Source organism: Magallana gigas, chromosome 2, assembly GCF_963853765.1.
Source record: "Magallana gigas chromosome 2, xbMagGiga1.1, whole genome shotgun sequence".
Classification (NCBI taxonomy): domain Eukaryota; kingdom Metazoa; phylum Mollusca; class Bivalvia; order Ostreida; family Ostreidae; genus Magallana; species Magallana gigas.
Window position 1 is genome coordinate 21,000,809 of NC_088854.1, and position 19,045 is coordinate 21,019,853.

General features: G+C 32.1%; 1 protein-coding gene across 2 annotated transcripts; it reads right to left on the minus strand.

Moving 5' to 3' along the window:
- Nucleotides 1–11,525: 11,525 nt before the first annotated feature.
- Nucleotides 11,526–17,541, minus strand: LOC136272835 (T-box transcription factor T-like). Of its 2 annotated transcripts, XM_066075542.1 has the most exons (9): nt 15,386–17,541; nt 14,767–15,034; nt 14,334–14,530; nt 14,169–14,210; nt 13,736–13,932; nt 12,888–13,007; nt 12,512–12,558; nt 12,141–12,221; nt 11,526–11,789 (listed from the first exon to the last, which is right to left on the minus strand). In XM_066075542.1, exons 1-4 carry the CDS (start codon nt 15,406–15,408, stop codon nt 14,204–14,206), a joined length of 495 nt encoding a protein of 164 aa, XP_065931614.1. In that variant the 5' UTR covers nt 15,409–17,541; the 3' UTR covers nt 11,526–11,789; nt 12,141–12,221; nt 12,512–12,558; nt 12,888–13,007; nt 13,736–13,932; nt 14,169–14,203. The 2 variants fall into 2 exon arrangements, with proteins under 2 accessions (XP_065931614.1, XP_065931613.1); XM_066075541.1 differs by lacking the exon at nt 14,169–14,210.
- Nucleotides 17,542–19,045: the final 1,504 nt, after the last annotated feature.

The following is a 19,045-nucleotide window of genomic DNA, read 5'->3' on the forward strand; positions in this document are numbered from 1 at the left end:
TTCCTTTTTTAGTTTTCGGGGTTTACAATTTGCATATTGCAGATGGTTTTTGTGCCATTATGCAAGATACTAAGATTTTTTTCATCTTTTACATGCACAGAACCTGTTGCATGCATTACAACATCTCAATTTAATATTAGTTTACACAAAGGAGGGGGTCTTAAACCCATTAGATTTTAAATAGTCTTTTACCTTATTTGAGGCTTTAAAGCTGTTGATTATTTGATACTCCATTTTGATAACATTGAATTTGGTTTCACCAAGTACTAAAAACAACGTCTATGTAATGGAATATACCTTCCCCGAGAACTATTGAGAGGATGTAACATTAACATACCCGCGTTCTGAAAAACGTTGCCAGTCCAATAGATCGCAGTCTATTGACCGTCGGTCTAATAGATCGCAGTCTATTGACTGGCAGTTCAAAATAAACGCAAATATTTAAATGGTAATAAAACAACAAAATCCCTTCGATTAGGTAATAAAACAAATGATGAAACATTTCCTCAAGTATGAAAACGTTTCAAATGAATAAATGTTTCGAATTGAGATTGAAGTCACCAGAAGAACAATTCTAGACTCCGCAAAAAGTATTTAATCTAATACAGACTACAAAAAGTGTTTATATATTACATACCCTACCAAAATGATTATCCCACCTCAGACTTAACAAAAAGTGTTTCTTCCATTAAAAGCTCTAAACAAGAAAGCGTTTCTTCCATTATAAACACCGCAAAAACTGTGTCCGCCAAAGTAGACTCTGTAGAAATTATTACTCCACTGTAGACTACATAAAGTATTTTTTCAGATGAAAGTACTTTCATAAATTGCAGAAAGCGTTTCTTCCATTATAAACTCAGCAGAAACTGTTTCTTTAATGATATACTCTGCAGAAAATGTATCTTCCTTTGCTAAAAATGTTTCTTCTATAATAGATCCTGCAGAAAGTGTTTCTTCAATTGCAATCACTGAAAAAGGTGTTTACTCCATTATAAATTCCGCAGAGTGTATTTCTTCTATTATAGACTCTACATAAAGCGTTCCTTTCATTATAGACTCAGCAGAAAATATTCCCTAGAATGTGTTTCATCAATTTAAGACTCTGCCAAGTGTTTTTATTTTTTATTGTAAACTCTACATAAAAGGTTCCTTCCATTGAAGACTCCTTAAAAATTGTTTCTTCCATTACAAATTCTGCAGAAAGTGTTCCTCCGGTTATAGACTGTACATAAAGCGTCTTTATTAAAGACTTTACGTAAAGTGTTTCTCCCATTTAAGACTCTAAAGGTAGTGTTTCCATTATAGATTCTGTTGAAAATGTTTCTTTCATTGTAGACTCTGCAGAAACTCTAAAGCAAGTGTTTCTTTCATTATAAACGCTGCAGAAACTCTGAGGAAAGTGGTTTTTTTAAACTAGACTATGCAGAAACCTTTCCCCCATAATTGACTTTGCAGACACTTTTTCTTCCTCTACAGAATAAGAATGGAATTTGTAAAAATTAAAGATAAAGATTTGTGATAAAAATCCAGATCTATAAAAAGTTTAAAATTGTTGTTGCAAAAAGTATAAATTACCAATTTTAAACATAAATGAAATTAAAGAATACCATTTTTTATAAGAAAAAGTTGATAAAACGATATACTCAAAAGTCTTTGTCACTGATTGATAATTAACAGTTATCTGTTTGTCGTGATTTCTTCAACATGACAACCTTGTTTCTGGACAATTTGTCTACAATATACCCAGTATTTTGCCTGGTATAAACTGTCCTATCTTTTGTAATCTGTATGATAGGTATTTTATACCTATGGTATATCATACCTTAGTGTTTACTACTGAATTTAGAACTACAAAGTCAAATTTAACGAAATCTACCATACACACATTTCTAAAAAGTTTTTTTTTACAAAATAGCGAACAAAAAAATCATGTACCTTTGGCGAAGAAGATGCAAGGTAAATCTCAAACCTATGTCTTTCATCTAGAACTCAGAACTACAGAGTCAAATTTGACTAAATCTGTCACACAAGGATTCTTGTTTTTCAGATGTTTTTGTCAGATTTTTCTTTTTCAGTTTAACATAATTACGTTTGAATTGACGGAAAGTAATAAAGGTAAAGCATATCATCAAAGTTTTCTTGATTTACATGTTACAATTACAGAAGAAAAAGTTGAATCACAATACAAATAAGACAGTTTAAATGGTATATATATATATATATATATATATATATATATATATATATATATATATATATATATATATATATATATATATAATTCAGAGACAATCCCTCTACCTCTCCAGAAACCAGCCTGTTCTTTTCTGAGTGTGCGGTCTACACCGGCCTGTCTTAAAAAAAAAACAACACACACACACACACAAACAAAACTGTCCTCCTTATCCAACGGTTCTTCGTCGGAAGAATCAGAAGTACAAACATTGGATATCAAAGTCCCCATGTCTTTTCTGCCTAGTTTAAAGGTGAGATACGGGACGGATTAAGATCCCTATTTTAGATGCATTGGGTGAGGCTTTTGCTCCTGTGATATGGGAGTGAGATATTGTCTTTAAAGGGTACTGTTTACAGAAAAATATTCGTCCCAGTTTTATTCTCGCCCCTTTCGCCCTCATTGTTAACGGACGAATTTAGGACTGGGCGAATTCCGATGTCTTCAATTGATTTTCTTTAAACACAACTGTGTCTGGGGGAATTCAGGACGGGGCAAAACTGTTTGCAAGTGTAGAAGGGCGAAAATTACAATGGGCGAAAATAACCCTGTATACATTATCTTCTTCCTCATATTTGGAACTGAACTGATTAGTTCAATTTAAGTTCTATAGGAACAGAGATGATACGTCAAATGCATCAAGCGGGGCTTTTCCCTTGCGACACGGGTCTGTGTTGTTGCATTTCGAAAGTATTTACTATTAGACCGATTTTTTATATTGATAACTTAAAAGATGATTAACATAACGGGACGTTATGTGTTAAAAGGGGCATGGTCACAATTTTTTGTTTTAAAAATTATTTTTCTGTTTTTAATATTTACAATGTTTCAGAAGGACATTTTTAATAGGCAACCAAAGTTTGAGTGTCATTTGTTGAGTTTCAAGCGAGTAACAGGGCTTGAAATTCTTGATATGTAAACAAAGCGTTTGTTTACCTTTTGAACGTTGAAGTAAAAATTTCAGTTTTAAACCTAAAACGAATGTGTTAAACGTTAGGAACTGTGTATCAATGCTTGAAATAAATAAAAAGATAGACTCATAGGCTGGGAAAAGTTTTTGTACTGGGATATTGAACCTATGTAACCAAAAACAGGGCACGAGCCTTTTTTACATGACAAAGAATTGTGAGCCCTGTATCTTGCTTATAACTTTACGAGTGACTCTCAAATTTTATTTGATCATTTGAAATGCATTTCTAAAGCATTGTAAATAATAAAATCATGAAAATAGAATTCGTCCAAAATCATGACCATGCCCCTCTCAGTTTTAATTTTAGATTGTTTTAAAACATGTTTTATGGAAAATCAACATCTGATTTTAAACTAACTTAAACTGGTTGAGAACGAATAATTCACAATTAATAAATAAACAAAATTATAAATGAAAAGCTTAATAAATAAATGATATTCCATTTAAAATTCTTTTGTTGTCAAAGCAAAACAAAATGGCTTAACTAACTTCAGTTATTTTTTTTTATGAATAAGTTAATACACTGTTTCTACATGAACGTATCGATGACGAAATGAGAAAACCAATTTTGTTTCAGTTGAAACCTTTTTTTTTCAGGAGAATGTTAACGTATGTCGAGTTCACATTGAGAGGTCTGGATTCTTTGCGATCATATGACATTACGTTTAATAAAATAATCCCAGCATAAAAAATTGCAATTAATGCGTAGACAACAAATGGAAACGTATTTTAGAAACAGAATTAGAATTTGAACACAATTAATCTATTCAAGCGTTACCAGGTTCTCTTTGACTACGTTAGAAATAGAAATTTATTTCCATCGTTTAATAGTGTGAAACATTATGACTGTAAATGTGGAATTGTGAGCTGTTCTGTGTAACATCAAGTCTTTTTTCTTATTGGCTAGGAATGTGTAAATGTCTTGATATTAGTATATTTGAAAGGCGTTTAGTGAACACCTTTTAATCCTACGTAATATATAAGAGCAAAGTGACAACTAGACACCCAGTGTTTGCTTTTATTTACAGCTCACGCATCGACCAAGGCATAAGCATCTTGTGCGAGTTCATCTAAAGACAAGAGGAGGAGGAATTTTCTGTTCTGCAAAATCAAACAGCTGCATCAACATTTATTGCGGCTGTGTTTCACCCTAGAAGGGAACTGGTGATCACAAATCTTCATTTCAACAATTATCCGTGTTTGGAAACCCTACGTTACCGCGGCATCAGGTAAAATTTTTGAAATTCAATTTGAATATCAATGAAAATGAAATCAATCATAGTAACAGATTCGACGCAGAATACTTTATAATTATTTTGGTATATTTTTTTCAGTGCATGCTTGAATTCGTCTGCAGATTAGTATGCGCTTTAAAATACGAGACGAAACAAAATTTTAAAAAGTATGCAATTCTAGATTCGCATACACTAATCGACTTTATGAATATTTCGGAATAATTGTTTTTCTGTGCATGCTTGGATAGCGACAATTTAAAAAGCTTTGGATTTGTCCTATAGTATTCTGTCATTCAGTGAGCAAGCATATTAGTTTGCAGCTTAGTATGCATTTTGCAATTATTTAAGATACGAAAAAAAAAAAAAAAAAAAAAAAGTAATAGAAAAACAGCAAAAAAGCGGATAATAAAAGTTTATTTGTGCGAAAAAGAAATATGACAGAATACTGTTATTTACCCACCATAATAGGTAAACTAAGAATTTCTTTAAAAAAAATTACTAGAGAAGTCTATTTCTCTTGTAATACTTGATTTTATTGATTAAGCTATTCCGGTCTGTTTTAAGAAATAACCTCATACAATAATTATTAGTAACGCATCCTGGTAAGTACTTATTGTTTTTCCCCCACAGAATGGTTCAAAGACAATGAATGAAAAGCGGTCCTTTCTTCTCCTGCAATTGTTTCTATCAATTTGAGCAAGTTACATAGATAACGCAGCAGATAAAAAGTTTCTTTGGGTTGATATTATCTTTACTTTATGTATCAATGAATTGATGATCATAAGCTATTTGATATTTTGAAAGATGTTATTATATCAATAGTGCCTGTTTAGGAGGGTAAGAGTTGAAATTGACACCCCGGGAAAACTATTGTCAACCTACGCGAAGCCTCCTAAACAGGCACTATTTATTTTATTATACTGAATGTTTCAATTTTAAAGAAAACTTTACTACTCTTATATATGAATGACGTGAATTCTTTGGCGAACGGTTCGCGCATAGTTTACGCGCATGTAACAATTCGTTGTGTTACCCGTTGCTAAGTGTGTTGCTTACGCTTAGGTTATAGAACGGATTATCAACTGCGTCTTAACCAATCAGATTTCAGTATTTAACATGAAAGTATAATAATATGATTTAACAACTTCTAGATAAATTAAAAATGTCCATAATATGTTTTCGGGTATCAAAAAAGGTCATGTCTGTTTCATTTGTGTTTAGATGTGTTTACATGGTGTTATTTGTGTTGTTGTGCATAAATTGTATTTTTTATTTTTTATTACCTTCTTCTTAATTTTTCAATTCACTTTACAAAAGTAAAAAAATGAAAAGTAGGTTTTGAAATAGAAGAAATATTGTATTAAGTTAAATGATCTTTTGTTTTGTCCATGAATCTATAGGTGTATAAGAGTTCATAAATTATACTTATAAATCAAAATGGTTAGCTATTGAAATGGACAAAAAAATGATTATAATAGCAATGTACAATCATGTAAATTGAATATGTCTTGACAGCCAATCTTATTGTACACAAAAAATAAATATAGTCTCAAAAAATCATACTTTGCTTTTTTATTGACCTGAAGCAATACTTAGAATACTTTTGTTTTATCAGCTATTTGCATTGTTTGTTTGATTGAGTTGTTTGTTTCTCAAAAGGGATAAAAGATGAATGCTTTTAACAAAATAAAAATAACAAACAACTGTATATGCAAACTGTCAACATATGAATCACATGGATTGTTTTTTTCGAACATGAAATAAAATCTAAAGACTATTTTAAAAGTTTTCAAGCAATTTCAGATCGGACATTCAAAACTTTTCTCTTTGAATAATATTTTGATATCCAATATACAACCAAAAATTCAATTTGGGCTGGAAATGTTAAGTGAAATATTTTAATTCTGATTGTAACACATAATTTGATTGGCTAAACAAGTTCTTATATATCGTGTAACATAACCCTGGACAGTTTAATACTTCTGTTATAACTTAATGAATGAATCACGCCAAAGTGCAATTTGTGTATCATTTAGGTAAAAAGATTACAAAAAGCATACATATATAATGGTCCCTCATCCGAGCATTATTTTAAGAGTGTGAAGGATAAGATCCATTATATGTTATAAGCCTAAGGCTCAATAGGTATCGTATAGCATGGTTATCTTTTGTAGCATAACATTAAAACGGGTGATCATTTGACAACACAGAACCTTACCTCTTTAAAAAGGCCTGTCCGAGCGCGGCAATCATCTTAAACGAATTTGTGACAACCCCCCTACAGGGTTTGGGAAACAAAACAAAAGGCGTCTGTAGGTGGGTATATGATATCCTCTTAGGCCTCAGACGCATAACATTAGTTTATCATATTTGTGAAAAGTAATTGAAGGCAAAGGTGTTCTTGGCCTTGACGTTTTTACAGGAGTTTGAATTTGTAATCCGGTTTTATCATTGAAAATACTCATATAAAATCTAAATTCAAAACTGATAGGCTTTTTTGCTTTTGCGGTAGTAGTTATTGCCCAGAGTGCTACTAATTTAAGAGACATCATTTTGAGATTCAATGTTTGAAGTGGACAAAGACCACATAAAATCGCAATAGCTTTGAAACATCCATCGCTGCTTACATTTACAGGAAGTCTCAGGAGGTCTATATTAAGAATATCTTTTAATCATTGTTGAAATCAATGTCTGGTTGTTAATCTTTTTTACATTGAAAAAAATGAGTTAAAAAATTATTAATTTATGTTAAAATTTATAACTAAATATAAGAACATTCACTTCAGAAAGTTGACAGAGATTAATTTTCCATTAAATGCACTATTCAACCCACTTTTCTTCTGTTTCCAGATAAAACATAAGTTATCAAGGATAATTTCCTTACCAAGGGATGAAACTCTCCCATGTGTGGCATAATCAGTAGAGTTTTGTGTCTTGACAACCTAGTAGGAATAGATATTAAAATTGATTTCAATAATGAAAACCAACTATGTATTATTCAAAGAAGAGAAATGATAATAGCTTCCTCTACTATCCAATAAATATGCTTTTATTCATAATTCTCCCAAATAAACCTAATAGAAAGAAATATCAGATTTTAACATTCATTCTTTTGAATCTTAGAAATTTCTACAAAACAATTATGCACAAACATATTTAAATCCCTATATATTTTTTGCTAACATAATAATATGTTTTCCTATACATCAATTTCCGATTTGAATTAAATCCAATGATCTAGAAGACATACTGTCCGTCGCATTGACATTAGTTCCTACAGTCGTCGTGTTATCGGATTTAATCCTAATGTGACAATTGGTATAACTTTCAAAAATGATTTCAATATATTTAAGTTTCAAATATATGCATTCTAGCTTCTAACAACGACCATTGACCTTCAGTGTATTTGTCACTAAAACTTGCCCCCAGTCCTAAATGGATGCGTTTGTTTCAACCAAATAATCAATATGTAGATTTTTAATTAGTCTTCTATTAAATTTCTCAACATCGTGTATCAACTATGTAATTTCTTAAACAATTTCCTCTGAATTATGTGTTATTAAAGCAAAGCAGGAATTTTTCAACTTTTATTTTTGCTTTGAATGTATAAACAGTTAGACCAATCGAAGACACAAACTTCCGTATCGGAACCGAATGTTCTTGCATTGTTTCTAATATAATGTCATGATTTTAGAGATCATTTCTTCAGGATAGAAAAATCTTAAATTGTATCGATTAAATAATAAGCCCACAAATTTAATCTTTGACTTTGTGTCTTCAATGACTTTTAATGATTTTTTGAGAAACCAAGATAATCTAAATCACTCATTACTATTTCACTTTTGCATCAAAACTCTTGTTAATAATAAGAGAAACGTTGATAATGTAACAAAACTGTATCCATTGTTCTGAAAGCTGCAAAAACTGGTTTATATACCTTAGTTAAAACCTCTCGGTGCTGAGGCTACATAGTAATACATTAATTTATACAAAATATTATTCCATTAGAATGCCAACATTTTTGTAAAATCTGGATGAACACTAACTATAAAATAAGCATCTTTGGGATCAATACAAATCAAATAATCATATTTTTTAATTGCAGAATCTCTTGTCTGTTATGTTAGTTTTTTACAAACTCATTAAAATTTAACCTTTTTAAATTAATTATTGGTCTTTGAGAGCCATCTCTTTGTGGTTCAAGAATAAATTTGAAATAAATTTATTTGTTGGAACGTCAACTTCTTCAATTCCATTCTTTGCTAATAAAGTTTCTGCCTCATTGTGAAAAAAAAGTGCAGATTCATTTAATTTTAGTCTTTAAATTGAGATCCCAAATTGTATGCTTTGGTACACATGAAAACAACACTACATATCAAATGCAATGATAACTTCTAAAAGCCGTAAGGCGATATGTAATTGAATATATTCATCGACAGTCTAGCACATGTTAGTTTGCGAAAGACACTTCTGGATTACTCTAGCGTTAGCAATTACTTTATTTCAAAAATACCATGGCCATCAATTGTGTCTTTCCTATGACGAAAGCGGTAATTATGACTGTGTTAATCTTTTTTACGCTTTTAAAAGGATTTAAAGACAACAAGTAGGTTTTTGATTCAATGACACAAAGTATTTTGGGGCAATAAGAAAATATCAGTATATTATATGGCAATGTTAGGTATGATTGATTAAGTAAAATAACAAAGCTTGTTTTCAAAACCAATTTCGCTTTTGTATCATTTTTTTTTACTAAAATTATGATATTTGATCAGGGTATGTTTACATTTAAAAAAGTGACAATTTAACTAACTTATGCACAATTAGTACTTTTTAAAGTCTTACTTTGTGCAATGATGGTGTCAGCTTTTTTTTAAAATGACATTTGGATTTTTATAAGTACATTTAAAATTTTAAAAATTAAATAAAGTAAGAAATATTGAAATGAGAAATCTTGCACCTTGCGCTGTTTAATTTAGAAATTTAGAAAGGACACAAATGACCCCCCCCCCCCCCCCCACTTCATATTTTTTTCAGATCTTGAAATCCCTTAAATAAGTCTGTAGCTGCGCAGTTCGACAGCTGTTCTGAGTGATTAAAAAGGCATTGTCCTGTTCTTGTTTGCATGCTTTTAAAACAAAATGACATGTAGGACTTCATATTTATTGTTTTTATATCTTTTGGCAACATTTTTGGCCAGTTTCGGGCAGAAACAAGCCAGTTCAAGAAAAGTTTACATTCTTATCCTTAAATGTACAAGATAGCTGCACATCCCCTTAAGAGTTCCGGCCCTTAATTGATACTGCGCATTACTTTCACGCCGCCAACTTTCGAATATGTTACATGACCTACTAGTATTTTTTTTAATGTTGCAAACTCTTTTGACTCTATCAAAGCTTGAATTAGTTATTTGTCAATTTCAAAACCAAATCGTGGCTCCTCAGAGTTTTGGACATGTTCTATTTTGGTGACCACGTACACGTCCATACTAGAGACCACGCAATTTTCTGTGCCAAGGCACATGTCAACATTCATTAGAATCTCTATGTGTGCATTGAAAATCTTGCTTGTGGCCAAGCAGCAAAAAGGTTTTTTAACCAAAATATTTTGCGATGTAATGAACGTAACAATCTCCCATCCTGATCTTAACGACATTTTAAGAAACATTTAAACCAATGTTAAACATTACTCAAATTGACATATGCATCAGAATACAAAAGATGTGGAGTATATATTGGTTTGGGGCAATCGCATAAGCAGTTAAATGCGTTATTATAGGCAGTGTTTTGAGACTAGCCTTTTGTTAGCTGTGGGTATTTAGTTCCCGGTTGAAAGATAAGTTGGAAGACCGGGAACCTAAGGTTCCATGTGCGTTTTAAAGTTGCAATTTACGGCGAACTAAATATTACGCTAATTTTGGAATGATTATTCTAATTTTATCAAAAATTTTGCGGAAAAAATAGTTTTATTACATTTTACAGGCAATTTACTACTGTAATCTATACAGGCCTTTGACTTTCTCAGAAATACGCTAACCGACATCGTGGAATAAAGTTAAATTCACGCACAGATTTTGTGAGTCGCTTTATTTTGCATAAAAACAAACTACACCAGTTCACTTTACCGGGCTGGAGATGGTGCCCAAAAGAATAATGTAAACCAACTTTTATACGCGTGCAAGAAATATTTGCGAGGTTCGCGAGAGCCTCATCGTCGCAAAAATTTCTCGCCGCGGACGAGTATTTACCATATAATCGTAATTTTAAAAAAGGCTTGGTCGCGAAAATAAGTCGTTGCGAACCAGTTAATTTTAGGGAAATTGCGAAATAAAGTTGTCGCGAATAATATTTGGTTTACAGTAATTTTTGGCAAGTGAAGTGACGATATTTGTAGTAAATTGTCTGAGGATATTTTGTAAAAGATATGTTTTGAAAATAAGACTAATCAGTCAAAAACTAGCGCAATTTTTGCGTCGTGAATTGCTAGTTTTTAATATGTACGGAACTGTAGCTCCCAGTTCGTACCTCTGAATGTTACAAACCTTCAGCTATAGTTTTTTTTGCATCTTCCAAAGTCAAGGGTTTCTGATCCGCTCCACTCTACATAAACCCTTGACTGAAAAGACAATACATATGCGGGTTAACGATTACGCCATCTAGTGAGTGTACTCATTTTGGGACTTTTGTGATTTCTTGCTCTGACCAATCAGAGAATGCGTTATAAACAGAAACAATATAGCAACGTGGCTGCTCCCATTAACAAAATCGAATTTGTACAAAAGATGGATTCACTCGGACTTAAAACCGACAGCAGTAAGTCAAATACTTACTAGTCCGTCTCAAATTTATTTGACAATGGTTCAACATTGATCAATGCACACTTCACAACATTATTAAAACAGCGCTTCTTATTGGATCATGCAAACTTGTATGACACCAACCAGCGTACGATGTTTCTAACCCAGTTAAACTATGCCTATTCGGTCAAGGGTTTATGTAGAGTCGAGCGGATCAGAAACCCTTGAGTTGGAAAGATGCCTTTTTGGAGAACTTGGAAGGAATAAAAGTGCATTAAAAACAAACAAATATTTTCTCCACAGACATTTATTTCAATGAAAATATAACATGAAAATAATACAAAAGCAATCTATTTTTCACCAAGATTTTCCTCTAGCAATTCTCGATTTAAAATATATACATATTCTTGTTGCAAGGAATTCTCTTCTCTACAGAGTATAATTCCACCTGCTACAATGCCTCAAAATATTGCCTCAGTGAGTTGATGTCAGGATTCATATTGCGAGGACATGATGGAGAGGTCGCCATGTTTAAAAGATTCCTTACAATTGGACCTAAATGAAAAGCAACCCAAACATTTAACAAAACATTTTTTTCATTTGAGTGTTGTGTTATATATAATACCGATTTATGATGATGAAGCATTTCTCTTTGTCAAACACATGATCTCACACGTGAATAAAAGGTACCTAAATATTACCTAAACAGTTATTGCATAGACCTTTCCTTTCCGGGATTTTCAACTAACAGTAAACAGAATACAAAGTATTGTCTTGTGAAATATTATTTTGTCGTTCAATAACCTTCCCAGAATTTCAATTAATAGTTAACAAAATACAAAGTATTGTCGTATGAAATATACGTTTCTCTAATTAAGTTTATGGAAAGTATCATATAAAACTTACAGACTGGTAACATGCACCATAAGTTTCCATCCGCCATTGACAGTTCTGTTTGAGTACCTTGATCGTTCTTCAATTCTGATTCTTCGGAGATTGATGAACCGAAAAAGGCAAAATAAATCTTAATTGTTTAGTCTATGTCAGCTATTATTAAAAAAAAAGAAAACTAGGGAAAGACCCTTTGTCTTTAAGCATGTCACTTTAGAACATAAAAGCAATTAACATATGTAAGCCATTTCTCTCTCAAATATTGAATTCAAAATTAATTACTTCTTATCTCCAACACAGCTTTAGTGATTACATAATATGTAACTCTGTTTGACAAGGCTATGTTAAAATGTTTTACTTGAAAAGTCTTAGGTACGTGTACTTACTTGGTCTCCGTCTGTCGTTCTGCAAGGCCGTAGATTGTGATGGTTGTCTGAAATGTAGAATTAATTACTTATAATGTAAGCTGTATAGACTGTAGTCTTTTGTTATTATACATGTAGAAGCTATATTAAGGAAAAGTAGCCCTGCGAAATCATTTCTTGATATAAATTTGTTTAAAGTCAATACAATTTTTTTTTTTGGTGTTTTTTTTTAATTCTTCATCTTCGTCTTCGTCTTGATGATTTTAAAATAAAATATTGATAACTAATTGAGGATTTTTTTTGGTGTATGAAATATATGGAATGATGGAAATTACAGTTATTGGATAGTTAGTACAAAAAAAGAGAATATACATGCTTTTAATTCTATAAAACTTACTGTATGTGGTGAATTTCATCAAAGCTTTCCGTGAACATATCCATTCTTGATGTTGGGATTTTTTTGTTTTGATGTTTATTGGTCTTCTTATCAGAGAGAGAAACTGAAGGCTTTTTCATTCTAAGGAGTAACACAAATAAAGATTAAATTTAAAAGAATAAAGGATAGTTTCGATTATAGATATAAAATGGACAAAACTATGCATTTCAACAAGTAGCAGAACTGTTATCGTGAAATTTGACAAATCAATTATATTCTATCCTCTATCATGCATCCTATCCCACTAATGAGCTATTTTCTATCCTACCTATCCCTTACCATCCATATTAAGGAATAAAAGATAAACAAATATGACTAAAAATGATTTTATCAAATAATGTAATTCTGTAATACACAAATGTAGGGTACCATTTTCGTGATGAGGATTTAATAATATTTTATCATAGGTACATGTATTACATGCATTTGATTAGATATCTCATTACCATTAGTAGGAAACCAGGTAACACCTGCGTTCTTGCATAAAGTATATTAAATATATTTCCTGCTTAGAAAGAAAGGTTCTGATTTTTACTAATCAGAGGATGGTCATACGTGCGTTTATTTTGATTCAAACAATTATTTCATTTGCATACTGTATAGACCTTTTCTCTGAGGTGTCTAAATCAACATGACAAACACGTGATCTGTTCTTGACCGTTGGGTGTCTAAAATGTTATCTTTACTCAAAATGTAGAAAAATGTCAAATATCAATATTTTCAGAAAAAACAATAAACAGAGATACAGCGGTATATCACCGTTTGGAATCATATCTTGATACTTTTGCAAAACGTAAGATTCGATTTACCTGCTTTTGGGGTACCGGAAGGCTTTGGAATATGGATTGCTCTTGATCTTCAGCTCCGTGACCTGCCTGTTGTTGTATGCTGTAACTGCTTCAAACGTCGGTACAGGAATTGGAATTTCAAGCACCGAAAATATGTCAGTCTTGTGTTTGATGAGAGATATTTTCACTAAATACTTCTAAAGGGTTCGGAGACTGAACTGTAAATTGATACAAAGATTCGGAACAATCAACTTATACTCAAATGCTACATGTCAAATTGTACGTGGATAACCCCAGTACGATTTTATCGAAATATCAATTAACACATCCTCCATGTAAATTGGTACGTAGACAACCCCAGTACTATTTTATCGAAATATCAATTAACACAATTAAAGCCAATAAAGCAAGGCATAAGCCACAATTTTAAGAAGTGACTAAGAAAACAACTTACGATTCTACATTTACAGCTAGGTTGGTTTGAAAGATTCACATTCTGGAATGATATAATATTGGCCATCTATTCCGACCAAATTTGTGGAGAATTTGGATGCTTAAAAAAGTTGTTATTAAATTCTTGTTCAGCTTCTCTAATAGCAAAACGTAAGATTCGATTTACCTGCTTTTGGGGTACCGGAAGGCTTTCGGATATGGATTGCTCTTGATCTTCAGCTCTATGACCTGCCTGTTGTTGTATGCTGTAACTGCTACAAACGTCGATACAGGAACCGGAATTTCAAGCACCGAAAATATGTCAGTCTTGTGTTTGATGAGAGATATTCTCACTAAATACTTCTTAAGGGTTCGGAGACTGAACTGTAAATTGATACAAAGATACGCAAAAATCAATTTGTACTTAAATGCTTCATGTCACATGCTACGTAGATAACCCCAGTACGATTTTATCGAAATATCAATTAACACATCCTACATGTCAAATGCTACGTAGACATCTCCAGTACGATTTTATCGAAATATCAATTAACACATTTAAAGCCAATAAAGCAAGGCTTAAGCCACTATTTTAAGAAGTGACTAAGAAAACAACTTACAATTCCACATTTACAGCTAGGTTGGTTTGAAAGTTTTACATTCTGGAATGATATGATTTTTGCCATCCATTCCGACCCAATTTGTGGAGAATCTGGAGGCTTGAAAAAGTTGTTATTAAAATCTTGTTCAGCTTCTCCAATAGCTACCCATTTGTTGTCCACAAATTTAAAATAATTGGTGTCAGCTGGGATTATATCAAACATTATGTCATACAATCCCGCAGGATCCAGGCCTTTCAAGGTGAGCTTTACATACGGAAACATTCTCCTGAAATAAAATGGATAATACAAGTATTTAAAATGAAATCAAACCAGGTTATCATATGTTAAGAGGGATTATAAATATCTATTAAAGTCAATACATTTTGCTTTTCCAACGTCCACACAGCTAATGGTCCCAAGTTTACCAACATGCATGTTGTTAACCAACTCAACAACACATTTCTTAACGATAATCTACTAAACATGTTCATGAATATGACGTCAAAGAATTTGTATGAGAAAACTGATGAGAGAGAGTCAAGGACAAGAGGATGTTGGATAAACAGTGTTTGGGAGCATGTTTCGATGATAAAAGATATATACCTAATTTCAAGTCATATTATTTACACATACATACCGTCCTGTTCTGTTGATAATCATTTCAATTCCATTTCTGTAGAAGTTATTTCAAAGGTTGCTCTTTTCCAATTCCAGCGATTCGGAACCGTTTTGCAAAGGCTAAAACGTATTTGTTGCATTCCTTCTTTCAGTGTCCTCAGACTTGCTCTCAGACTCAGAGGTGTTTGGATACCCTGAGGAACCTGAGGTAGACACCGTGTAGGTCTCGGTATCTGATGATTGTTCCTCTAGTTCTTCTGTCGAAGAAACGTTGGAAGACGCGGGTACGATAAGGCAACTCTCAGCGATCAAATTCCTCTGATCGATATGACGTCACAATAAGCAGCATGATGTCATATTTCACTCAGAAACATGTCGATTTTTACTTTATCTCTGGTTTAAAATATAAAAACTACAGGCATAAAATATCACTAGAGACTCTTCTAACTGAATATATCTTCGATTTCTCTCTATTACGTATAATTATCATTGATGACGTCACAAGCATGTCTAATAGCGAAGATCATGTCGGGAGACAAATCATCGGAATGCAGTGTAAACAATGCCGAAATGAGACTTATTTAATAGATACCTAAGATTTAGATGAGTGTCAGGATATGAACAGGATAATACAGGCATGGATATTTTGTTTAATCAGCGAGTGTTATAAGGTAAGCAGATCGACATTTATATGGCTTGACCAGCCTTTCCTCTGACAGTGTGTACAAAAAAGGCAAAAGTGTAACGCTACCCCGGATATTATGAAAGATGACTTTGGAAAATATCAACGGTATATGACCTAAACTACCTGAAAAGTGCTGCTAGAATCCTCTGCTTCGTTGTTTTAAATGAAAAATACGTAGTATTTACAATGAAATTATAGAAGTTGAGAGGGTTTCCGATAAATATTTACAATATTTATTTTATGGGATTAACAATAGGATTCTAGCAGTAATACTAATAAACATGAACTAATTGCCGATCGAATTATTGTAGCAAACATACAAATGAACTTCGGGGTAGTGTTACACTTTTTGATTTTTTGTTAAGGTAAAAAAGTGATCTATTTTTAACTGTCACGTGATACCATGGCACGGCAGCTTCAAAGATCGAGTCGATTCCGAAGTAGAAAAATAATATCTTGGTGAACACATTCCCTTGGTATTAATATTCCGCACTGTTTTCTTTAACAAAACCAGTTTTTAAATTGATCATTATTTTGACGGTCATTAAACTCGGAGTTGCCTTAACCTACCCGCGGAGGATGACTGCGTGTTGAAAAGAGACCAATTCATCCTCGGAGATGAATTCAATGAATACGTTTCAAAGCGCCGCCTCTTTGCTGCAGTGTTTCTTTTTTCTTGATCACTCGTTTTAGCTCCGAAATAATCTGTATATTCTATTGCAAGTGCTTGCCTACATGAATAAATAAATTGAAATTAAACATAGCCGATTGCAATAGATTCTTAAACAAATTGCTAGAATATAACATCGAAAATTACGAAGAAACATTTAAAACAATCTTATAAGAATTGTTCAACTGTTATGAAACCCAAGTAATTTGTAAAAATGGTTTTGAATACTGAAATGTAGTTACATTGTGATACCAAATAACTAAACTCAAAACTTGGTTAATTGCAAAAGATACACATTGACTATGATTTAAGAACATGAAAAAAGGAAATACAGATATGTCATTAATATCATTTCATGGATAAATGTAAAAAAAAATCTTACTTACTTGTGGTCCTGTTAAAGTTTTGATTTTATGCAGATTAATGGTTTTTGTGTGAAATAAATCTTTTTTAGATTTTTATTGTACTTTTATTAACAACGCCTCACAAACCAGATTTAACTGCTGAAACTGTTAACTTAATATAAATGTTTGTCGGTTTTTTCATATTTGGAAACGTGACATTACACAATTATTCGATATTTCATTATAATTAACATTAGTATGTGTACATGTAGAACTGCGTAGATAATTCCAGAAAGGTTACAACGTTTCTAGTGATCCTTGCGCAATATTTTAATGAGGACGAGTGGCCAGCTTGCCTGTCAGGTCTACCTTCAATGTTTGTTAATATGATTAACATTACAATAAAGTTATATTCATTAAGGTTAATTCAAAATCTTTTTTTGGATTTGTATAATTCTCTCCCGTTGAAAACCTTAATGTACCAAAATGGCCAGTTAAACCCAATCTTCTTAAAGATTTCTTCTCTTTTAACTTGTGTTTGATTTTTTTTCCCATCAGATACCTGTGTATACATGTATGCTTACTAAAAGTTTCAATTCAGTTATTTACATGTACATTTACTTAGAGAGTTTACTTAAAGCAGAAAAAACTGTTAAAACTTTAAAATCACGATTTTCTATCATGTGTTTAGATTTTTAAAAAACCCTAAAATATAGAGTATCATCAATATTCCTGTATTAACTGCAAAATAATTTGCTGTCAAGTGTCCTTATATTCTAACAATATCAATCTATTAAGGTCTTCATTTAACTTCATGGCATTAGTTTTCAAACTCAAATATTTTTATACAATTTGCAGCATAAAAAAGTATAAAATGAATGAATCATGCAACGTTTCAGTTACACTTTACTGGTTTTGGTTTGATATAATCTATGCATAGTAATAAGACATTCGAAACACAAGCAAACAAATGTAAAAGAGCAAATATGTAGTACATTTGATTAATTATATTATTAGTGACGTTCATTTGACTTTCCGAATTAAAGTTATTGTATATCGTCAATTCTCTTGTATAAATTAAAACTATGGAATATTATACAATTATTTAATGCTTGAGCAGTCAATAGACCAGAATATTTCTCCCGAAGTACAGGGAACAGCTCAGTATGATCTATTGCCCGAGGCCAATGGCCGAGGGCAATAGATCATAATGAGCTGTTTCGCTGCACCAAGGGAAACAAATTCTGGTCTATTGAGTGTTCAAGCATTAAATAATTGTTTTATTACCTAATTCCTTTTTTAGTTTTCGGGGTTTACAATTTGCATATTGCAGATGGTTTTTGTGCCATTATGCAAGATACTAAGATTTTTTTCATCTTTTACATGCACAGAACCTGTTGCATGCATTACAACATCTCAATTTAATATTAGTTTACACAAAGGAGGGGGTCTTAAACCCATTAGATTTTAAATAGTCTTTTACCTTATTTGAGGCTTTAAAGCTGTTGATTATTTGATACTCCATTTTGATAACATTGAATTTGGTTTCACCAAGTACTAAAAACAACGTCTATGTAATGGAATATACCTTCCCCGAGAACTATTGAGAGGATGTAACATTAACATACCCGCGTTCTGAAAAACGTTGCCAGTCCAATAGATCGCAGTCTATTGACCGTCGGTCTAATAGATCGCAGTCTATTGACTGGCAGTTCAAAATAAACGCAAATATTTAAATGGTAATAAAACAACAAAATCCCTTCGATTAGGTAATAAAACAAATGATGAAACATTTCCTCAAGTATGAAAACGTTTCAAATGAATAAATGTTTCGAATTGAGATTGAAGTCACCAGAAGAACAATTCTAGACTCCGCAAAAAGTATTTAATCTAATACAGACTACAAAAAGTGTTTATATATTACATACCCTACCAAAATGATTATCCCACCTCAGACTTAACAAAAAGTGTTTCTTCCAT